The sequence below is a fragment of the Octopus bimaculoides genome, chromosome 6 (genome assembly GCF_001194135.2).
Source record: "Octopus bimaculoides isolate UCB-OBI-ISO-001 chromosome 6, ASM119413v2, whole genome shotgun sequence".
In the NCBI taxonomy this organism is placed as follows: Eukaryota; Metazoa; Mollusca; class Cephalopoda; order Octopoda; family Octopodidae; genus Octopus; species Octopus bimaculoides.
The window spans coordinates 31,566,581-31,576,943 of record NC_068986.1 but is presented as its reverse complement, the minus strand read 5'-3'; the positions used below and the strand labels follow the sequence as shown (position 1 = coordinate 31,576,943).

The 10,363-nt window shown below is 36.8% G+C and overlaps 2 protein-coding genes across 3 annotated transcripts in view; one reads left to right on the top strand and one right to left on the bottom strand.

Annotated features, from left to right (window-relative positions):
- Positions 1–555, bottom strand: part of LOC106869349 (H/ACA ribonucleoprotein complex subunit 1) — a 6,437-nt gene extending 5,882 nt beyond the window's left edge. The window contains exon 1 of the mRNA XM_014915065.2: positions 474–555. The gene's annotated coding sequence lies outside the window, so the exon portion shown is untranslated. The remainder of the gene's footprint in view (positions 1–473) is intronic.
- A 107-nt stretch (positions 556–662) lies between these two features.
- LOC106869362 (probable ATP-dependent RNA helicase DDX46) overlaps positions 663–10,363 on the top strand; it is a 32,986-nt gene continuing 23,285 nt past the window's right edge. Inside the window, exons 1-4 of one of the 2 annotated variants that reach the window (XM_014915084.2) lie at positions 663–806; positions 5,422–5,619; positions 6,383–6,542; positions 8,950–9,012. In XM_014915084.2, coding sequence (XP_014770570.1) covers positions 796–806; positions 5,422–5,619; positions 6,383–6,542; positions 8,950–9,012 — 432 coding nt within the window. In that variant the 5' untranslated portion in view covers positions 663–795. The remainder of the gene's footprint in view (positions 807–5,421; positions 5,620–6,382; positions 6,543–8,949; positions 9,013–10,363) is intronic. The other variant, XM_052968676.1, reaches the window with a different exon arrangement.

Sequence of the window (10,363 nt, the reverse complement as noted above, 5' to 3'; positions counted from 1 at the left end):
ATGGACGACTTGCTCCGAAACACCACCGAGTGGGGAACGCTTCTCAAAAATAACCTGCAGTTGTTTCCTTCAAAATTCCTACATGCTCAAAATGTACATACATCAAGGTATATTTGTAGAAAATTTCACGAAAAAATATTAATTTTCCTGGAAGTTAAGAATTTAAGTGGACTCTGTTGGAATTTCCGAAAATTGTCCCCCACCCCCATTCCAAAACACTTTCATCGGATTCTACATAGTAAATACTATATGCATAGAAAATTTCATTAAAAAATATTCATTTTTCTGAAAGTTATGACCTCCCAAAGTCTGGGGGGTAAAACCCTGTAGTTATGCCACAAAGGTGTGTTTGTATGTACACACATAGAAATGTCAAGTTCAATGACATTAAACTATAACAAATGATGAGTTTAAATGCTTTCGATATACTAGTTAATACTGTAAACCAAAAATAATAACCAATTAAGACTTACCAATACAGGTAAACTTTTATGTCGAATTCAAAACACGTGTGACAAGCGGAAGTATTAACGAAGCATGCGCAGTAAAGATTTGTGCCTGATTGCATATTTAGTTTATACTTGAAATTTTTATTATTTGAGGAACAAAAAAAATTAATCCTGAAAAATATGCTAAAATTAAAATAAGATTTTTAAGGGATAATTCCACTTGTTTTACCGAAGCAAATTATATTTGATGTTTTTTTTTATGACAATCGTGATCACATAGACCAAGATGGCTTCTGATGATACTTTCTCTAATTGATGTGTGAAAGTACTTGCTCAAAACTACATTATGCCTAGCAGGTAGGACGATTTTATCCGTTTCTTTAACAAGTATATACCTAATCTATTTAATAATAAATAATATTAAGGCTGTACTTTGTATCGATGCTTAAATATATTGCTTGACACCCAACAAACAGAAACCAAAATCATAAATGATTGAGTTTACAGCACGTTTCTCATCTTCAATTAAGTAAACAAATTAGATTCGTTTCAGCAGTATTTCTTCTATCTCGTGATCTTTCTTCTGTTTCTTCTCTCTCTTTCCTTCTAACAACACATCTTGATTTATTAAGCAATCCACAATAGAATTAAAACACTACTAATAATTGAATCGAGTTTTGTTTACTCGATATCAGGTTGGTTATATTATTGTCTGCTTAATTAATAAGTTAATTGTCGAAAGACACTATCCCATAATTTTGTTTTTAGTATCGCTAGTGAATAGATATACCGGTGGAAGATTTTTGTAGCCGTTAAAATCAACATCTGATTGATTTCCACTTAAATTTCGAACTCAAAATATTCATAACAATAACAATGATTATATGCCAATTTATTTCTCCCTATATATGTATATCCCCCAATGTTATCATTGCTGTAAATCCGATTTTTTGTCTACATGTATCTTTATATGTATATATATATATATATATATAATACTCTCTGTTCATATACATATTTAAGATGCATGTATGTATGCAATAACTTGTTTACTTGATCTAGTCTTTACGAAGCAATGTGAGTTGACACAGAGGTATATGCTATGAAATCATTAATGTCTAATGCTATGCACGCATGAATGTATTTTATTTTTCAAACAAAACAGACAGTCAGTCAGGAAGAAAACGTGCCTACCCAACTGTTTCAGACAACTCTATCACAAGGTTAATAACTATTGTGGCTCTTTCATGAGTTCTAAATGTTTGAGTCATAAACAAAACGTGAACAACTGAAGAGAAATTGAAAATAAACTTAGTTGTCATCCTCTCTCTCTCACACACACACATTAGGATTCACTCAGACTTTTTGTTTTCTTCTTAACATTACTTATTTCTTAAATCTGAAAGGACTGTCACGGTTTGAGAAAATTGTTGACGTGTGACGTTGATGCCCTTACTAAATTGATTCTTTGCATCTTGATAAAAACGTCAACTTAGCGAAATTCAGAATATAGCTAGCTATAGATTTGACCGGGAATAGAACCTAATCTATCTACATAGCATACAGTGAATTTGAGTAGACAGTAAAATTTAGAAGCCCATTGGAGTGTTTGTAACTGTAATTTAAATGCCCTGCCATGTCACGTAGTGTTGAGTTGTGAAAACGACAGTTTAGTTACTAAAGGCGAAACATCGCCCAGGGATTCTACTCGAGAATTTAGCACAAGTGTAAATTAATTATTTAATATGACCTATTTAACAAATGTGGCAGTGTGATAAAATGTTTCCCAACCACATGGTTTGGGGCTCAGTCCCACTACATGGCACCTTGGACAAGTGTCTTCTGCTATAGCCCTGGGTCAACCAAAATCTTGTGAAAGGATTTGGTAGATGGAAACTGAAAGAAGCCTATCATGTATGTGTGTGTTACTGTCTCCTTGCTCTGGCATCACATGATAGTTTGAGGCAAGGTAGGTGTCACTATCATGCAAATAGTGTCCTTCATTTACAATCTTCTAAGACGTGTTTGGCCATGGGAAAGTATTACGTTACTTGGAAACAGGTAGGGCATCTGGCTGTAGAAATGTGCCTCAAAAAATTCCATCCCACCCATATGAGCATAGAAAAGTGGACATTAAATGATAATGATGGTGATGATGAATCTGTTTAATGAATACAACAAACTAAAATCAAGTGACTATGATGGATAGTCCCATCTTACAGAATTTATTATATTACAGGAAAGAATAGTAACCAGCAAAACCATTAGAACAGGCAGCAAACTAAAGTACCTTACAGCATTTAGGGGTGTTTTTTTTTCTCTTCAAGTCCTACAAAGGTCAAGTTTCTCTTCTCTCCTTCATGGATCAATAATAATAAATAACAGACTGGGGTTGATGCATTTGAATAGACCCTCTGTCAGAATCTGAGAGCTTGTGTGTGATTTAGACAGCATCATAGTTTTGTGTGCATGCACATACGTATACTTCCTTTTTTTTTTTCTCTTCTCCTCTCTCTCTCACCTTTTCTGTAAAGTTATAATTACTGACAAAAGAAATAATAATATATGATGATGTTAATTATAAATAAGAATCCATCTTTTATTTCTTGAATTATATTATCTGATACCTCAGTATTCTGTATTTAAATATTTATTTCTTTATTTTCAGAAGAGAACTGCAAGTATTTGTTTTGTTTCTTTTTGCTCCCAATCTCTGCTTTCTTAAACCACAAAAATGGTTTTTATCGGGTTTTTATAACAGTTTCTTTTTTTTTTTTTAAGTCATTAACTGCCAAAGGGAGTTTGATTCTTATATTGTTTTATGCTCTTGCTTTATTTCATCTTATCTTTTTCTTTGCTTCAGAATCACATAATTTCTCTCTGTCTGTCTGTCTGTCTGTCTCTCTCTCTCTCTCTCTCTCTCTCTCACACACACACAAAATGAAATGGTCAGAAAAATTATAATATTATTGAAGTAAACTTGAACTTGTAACATTCATGCTTTTCCAAAGTAATAAACTGTGTAAGTAAAATGAAGCAGTTCTAAAGAAGTCATGAACTTAGTTCGTTCAACCTTAAACCATACTACCATACTTATTTACAGTCTACTTTGGTCTTCAGAACAGCTTCTGCACCATCTAATCTGTGAATTCCAACTTCTCTGATTTCTGTGCCAGTGGCACGTAAATAGCACCATTTGAGCGTGATCGTTACCAGCGTTGCCTTCCTAGCACTTGTGCCGATGGCACGTGAAAAGACATTCGAGCGAGATCATTGCCAGTGCCACTGGACTGACTCCTGTGCAGGTGGCACGTGAAATACACCATTTTGAGCATGGCCGTTGCGAGTTCCACCTGACTGGCCTTCATGCTGGTAGCATGTAAAAGCACCCACTACACTCTCGGAGTGGTTGGCGTTAGGAAGGGCATCCAGCTGTAGAAACTCTGCCAAATCAGATTGGAGCCTGGTGTAGCCATCTGGTTTCACCAGTCCTCAGTCAAATCATCCAACCTATGCTAGCATGGAAAGCGGATGTTAAACGATGATGATGATGATGGGTCTAACTTTTTTCTTCCTATGTTTTTCTCAATATATCAACTTACTACACTTCTTCATATACTCTTTTACTTGTTTCAGTCATTTGACTGTGGCCATGCTGGAGCACTGCCTTTAGTTGAGCAAATCGACCCCAGGACTTATTCTTTGTAAGCCTAGTACTTATTCCATCGGTCTCTTTTGCCGAACCGCTAAGTTATGGGGACGTAAACACCAGCATCAGTTGTCAAGCAATGGTGTGGGGGACAAACACAGGCTCACACACACATATATATATATGACGAGCTTCTTTCAGTTTCCATCTACCAAATTCACTCACAAGGCTTTGGTCGGCCCGAGGCTATAGTAGAAAACACTTGCCCAAGGTGCCACGCAGTGGGACTGAACCCAGAACCATGTGGTTGGTGAGCAAGCTACTTACCACACAGCCACTCCTGTGCCTGTATAGTTTACATTATCTACATGCATTTCATGTTCACACTAGCACTGATCTCTCTTAAATATTTCTGCCAATGCTTTTGATGCCCAGTTGCTTTCTGAACTAATTTGCACTCAGTTTTTCTCTTGTTAAGTTAAATGCACATCCTACTCGAAAATATATTTAGCCTGTTCTTATTGTACTTTTTCAAGTGCTACTAATCTCTTTGCACTCATTACCAATATTTCACTGCCATGCAGCATCACATTTCTTAAGCACTTGGTCTAGATTTTGTGAAACGGGACAAAAAACATCTTTTATTATTCACAATACAATACTAGCTCTACTTCCAACTATAGTTTTGCCCCACTTCAATCCAACAAAGGTGTTTCTATGTGATCATTCAACCAGCTGAAAATAGCAGTCAAATTCCCTCATCAGGAAAGGACATTAGATAATGTGATACTATATTTTACTAAATTCTTCTCTAAAATAGGAACCCCTTGTGTGGCCAGTGTTATATCTGGTCTTCTCACAGCATATCCAATTTTTATTTATTAAATGCCATCAGCTGGGTAGGTGTGTAGTCCTGTAAGTACCCTGATATTGCAGGTACTTATTTTAATGGTCCCTGAAGTATAAATGCAAAGTTGGCCCTAAAAAGTATTTGAACTGAGAACAGTGAAGTATTAGAGCTTGAGAATAAAAGTCAAGTGCTGCAAACGTTAACATTTTGAACAGTCTTATTAATATTATTATATATTGTGCTGGAAGAATCGTTAGGGCTTTGGAAGTATATATGTGTAATACTGGGATACTCTGTATGATAATGACTTAAATTAAATCTATTTAAACACCTTTCTTGTTATGCAGAAAAGGCAGCATACATTGTATGGTTTCTATAATTTTTAACAATAGGTTGTATTTGCTACACATAATTTCTTTTCTTATATTTTATTTCTCTTTCATAATCATTCTTTTTTTTTTTTCTATGTAAAGATCCTACAGACGCCGATCTCGCAGTCGGTCTCACGAGCGAAGACACCGCAGTCGTTCCCGGAGCCCTGACAGGTCTCGCCGTTCTCGAAGGTCAAGATCTCGTGAGAGAAAACGTTCGCACAGTCGTGACAGAGACCGAAGGAGCCGATCTCGAGATAGATATGCTCGTCGCTCTAGGCCTTCGTCAAGAGAAAGAAGGTAAGTTTATTCAAATGATCTTAAATAGATGCTACCAGTTGCCTTTGGAATTTTACTTTTCAGCAAAATTCTGGGAAGTGAGTAAGTCGATTACATTGACCTCAGTATTCAGCTGGTACTTATTTTACCAACTCTGAGAGGTTGAAAGGCAAAGTCGACCTCAGCAGAATTCAAATGCAGAATATAAAGATGGTCAAAATTCCTGTATGCATTTTGCCCAGCATGCTAATAGTTTTGCCAACTCGTTGCCTTAACAAAACTAAATATTGAAGTGTATTTCAACCAACACGCTATTGTCCCAGACACTGCCTGACTGGCCCTTCATGCCGGTGGCACGTAAAAGCACCCACTACACTCTTGGAGTGGTTGGCATTAGGAAGGGCATCCAGCTGTAGAAACTCTGCCAGATCAGATTGGAGCCTGGTGTAGCCACCTGGTTCACCAGTCCTTAGTCAAATCGTCCAACCCATGCTAGCATGGAAAGCAGACATTAAACGATGATGATGATGATGATCTCAATCCCTTAGTTATCTCCACTATTCTTGACACCTTTTTTGTATTTTATTTGTCAGCCATGCAGATTGAGACAAGCTAAGTTACATGCCTTCTCCATTGATACAACACAGTGGAGTTGTAAAGTTTTTAACATGTCTATTCAATAAGTAGCTTAACACTTTAAACCTCACAACCATTCTTTTCTAAGGGATGAGAGATGGCTGAAGTATTTTAGTCATTGTTTTATTTGTTACATCCTTGCTTTCAGGAGAGAGAAGCATTCTCCCAGAAAGAGGTCGTCATCAAGAAATCGAAGCCGTTCTCGCTCCAAGTCTCTCCCTAAAGCAGCTCCTAGTCGTTCCCCAAGTGTTGAGAAGATTAGTCCAAAGGAAACAGAAGTGAAAGTAAAAGAAGAACCTGTGGACAAGGTAAAAGTTTTAATCCATTTCTTTTTTTTTTTTTTTTTCATTCCCACATCTTTTTTTTTTTCTTTCCCACACCTTTGTTTTTTTTGGGTTTTTTTTTCACTTGAAACCATACCGTGGGGTTATCCAACCTCTTTTCACTATACACTATTCTAGAAACTATCAAATGGATTGTACCTGCAATTCCAAGGGTCAGCTTTGTCTCAGATAATGTAACACAGAATCTGCCTGAACATTATGTTAAGGCTACAAGTGTCTAGGAAATACTCAACCTGTTACACTATAACTCCATTATGTAGGTAGTCCTACTTGATCAAACAGAACACTCATCAGAGCAATCAATGTGATATCCATCATCGTTTTGCACCATGTAAGACACTGCATCATAGAAGATTCACCCCAATTCTGGAAAGACAATATATTTTTCTCCCAGAAACCAACACAGTCAAAGTTACTACTTTGTACATTACGTTTTTGCATTAAATGGCTGGTAGATCCAATACATAGCTTGTGTTAGCGCTTAAGCATTTAAACTAACTGTACCCAGCCCAGATATTCTCCATTTTATGTTTGAACTGGCCAAATCCAGCCTCTCATACTTACCCTTTGATATTATTCAAGCCAAGTGAAATCGCAGTCATAGCAGATACTGGTGTCACACAAATGGCACCCATGTCTGTGCTATGTAAAAGCACCCATTACACTCTTAGAGTGGTTGGCATCCAGCTGTAGAAACCATGCCAAGTCAGACTAGATTCTGGTTCAGCCTTCGAACTTACCAGCCCTGGTCAAACCATCTAACCCATGCCAGCATGGACAACGGACCTTAAATGATGATGATGATGATAAACAGTCATATCATCAAGGTCTCAAAGCTATGAGATAATGCACAAGTTATTCAAAACAACATCATCATCGTTTAACGTCCGCTTTCCATGCTAGCATGGGTTGGACGATTTGACTGAGGACTGGTGAACCAGATGGCTACACCAGGCTCCAATCTGATTTGGCAGAGTTTCTACAGCTGGATGCCCTTCCTAACGCCAACCACTCCAAGAGTGTAGTGGTTGCTTTTACGTGCCACCGGCACGAGGGCCAGTCCAGCAGTACTGGCAACGGCCACGCTCAAAATGGTAACATGAATAAATAAGCATTACATTTGACAAAGTAATCTGAATGCTAAAACGTAAATGATATCGCTTGGTGTTTGAGTACTTTAGTGTGAGTGATAAACCTCATACACAGCCTTATTTAAACACCATCATGTGGTCTTTGGTTGCTGTCTGTGAAGTTTATATGGTTGCATACATTCAGACTTGAATCTGTGTTCCTTCACTGTTGATGTTTTTCTTGCATATGTTCTTAAGGTTGAGCATTACCTGCATCAGTCTCACCAGTCTTGGAGAGTTTGCGGAGATTATGAGCACTGCTTCTCCCTCTCATCTGACTTACTTATTACAAAAAAAAATAATAAAGTAGTCTTTTATTCGGTCCTACTTATTATTTTCAATAAAGATTTCTTTAACAATAAAAAAAAAAAAATGTATCAGACAGTTCTACAATCTTACATAAAAACTTGTCTTTCCACCACCACAAAACCATCATCACCACTCAGCCTATTTATACTAATTTCCTGCACAATTCAATTAATACTTTCCATCATTAACATATTGGGATATATATATATATATATATATATCTGTAAAAATATGTGACACTTATTCGGTAGCCATGACAAAACTCTGAGTTTCGGATGACGGGGCGGGAACCCATGACGCCATCTCTTCAGTTATCCGGCCATTTTTCAAATAAGTGTCACATATTTTTACAAATTCCTCTATTTACATAATATCGAGGTCTCTTTCTTTCTTTTGTTGTCCTTTCTATCAATATATATATATATATCTGTTTATCCATCACTTTTGTTTTGAGAAACACATTTTTGAAGATGTGTTTAAAGAATAAAGTAGTGCCTCTTATAAGGTGTAAAATACTGTATGAATTTACAGTGTCTTCAGATTTTAGGTAATTCTTTGGCTCTTGTTAAGCTAGATATGAAAAATAGATTTCAGATCTTTGGGAAATATTACTTGTGGTAGAATGAAAATCTTATCCAAGGGAATGTTAGCCTCTCATCTACTTAACACTATTGAATCTAGAATGAAGCAATGGATTTATGGGCTGTTGTCACTTATACAATTATGGCATGTCCATTGATAAAATGGTATACAGTGATAATATGCTAAATTCATAAGCTCTCAATGAAATGATATGGTATAATAAATGATATTTAATATACAATTATGATGTACTTAATCATAAAATGATATATAAATATTGTATACCAATCATAATAGATATACAGCTATGGGGTTTGTGGGGTACTCATTTATAAATATTTCTATTACAGGGAGGAAAAGTTGATCCCATAGTCTATGGAAACCCTTCGGGGTTGGGAGGACCGGAGGGTCAGGTGAGTGTAGTAGAATAGATCTCTTATTAAGTGATGGTGTCTTTTGTTATAAAATGATGTGTCGGTATGAATTCAGTCGTGGTTGGTGAGAAATGTGTACCCAATGATAATAACAGCACACTCTCCTTCACTGACGCTGAGAAAAAAAAAGGGAGGCATAGAAATGCGATTATAAGAGGTTGCTGACTGAGGGGAAGGGAATACTTGTGGAAGAAGAGGACTGTCCCAAGTAGACCCGATAGAGGGACTATTATCATCAGCATTACCATCATTATCATCGTCATCATCATTTTTGTATCCACTTTTACTTGCTAGAATGGGTTGGAAAGGCTTTTTGAGGCAGTGTTGTAGAGCCACATACTCTTCTAATTATCAACCCCTTTAATTTCCTTTTATGTTACACTAGAATATGCTGTGCCTATTTTATAAAGTGGGTGGACCAGCTATTGAAATTGACAGCTATATGGTCAAAATGGCCATTAAAAATTTGAAGATGCGGAAAGTAGCTAATACTTCAGAGAATCAACTAAGACGCTAAATATATTTGACAAAGTAAAATAGTCACTAGTTACTCACATAATCAGTCGAGTAGTGCAGGAAGGAATCCTACCCAGTGACTGACATAGCTGTATCATTATCAACTGCTACAAGGGCAAAAGAGATACTCCAGAAAGAAACAATTACAGAGGCTTCAAACTGAGGGACCAAGTTATGAAACTATCAGGGTTTAGTACAGCTAATTAGGATGAGAAGTAGTTTGGATTTTAGTCAAGAAATCAGGATAAGTAGCACTGTTGCTCTCTTCCTTGAGAGATGACTAGAGGAGAAATTCGAAGCAGAGAACAAACCACTACATTTGGCATTCATTGATGTGGAAAAGGCTTTTGACAGGACACTACACTCTATAGTTTGTTGGTCAATAAAGAAAATAAGGTGTTGATGAACATCTAGTGAGAGCCATGCAAATCATGTACAAAAATGTTGTCAGCAAGGTAAAACATAGCAGCAAAATTTTGTGAAGAATTTAACTTACAGGCGCAGGAGTGGCTGTGTGGTAAGTAGCTTGCTTACTTCCGGTTTGCTCACTGCGCATGATTGGCTACTTGCTGTGAACGAAGATAGACATGAGTTTCGGCTCTATCTATAGAAGAAAAAATTGAAGAATTCGCCGGGGTAAGTCATTTTTGTTGCTCAGCTGGGCAGCAATTTATTGCTTCTATTTATTTCTTAGTAAACTGTTGTCCAGCGGTGTGGCATCTTCGCTTTCCTTGGCGAGTTTTTTGTGTGTTCGTTGTACGAACAAATTTTGTATTCGCTGTTTGTGGGAGGCGAGTTCGCTTGCCCATAGTAG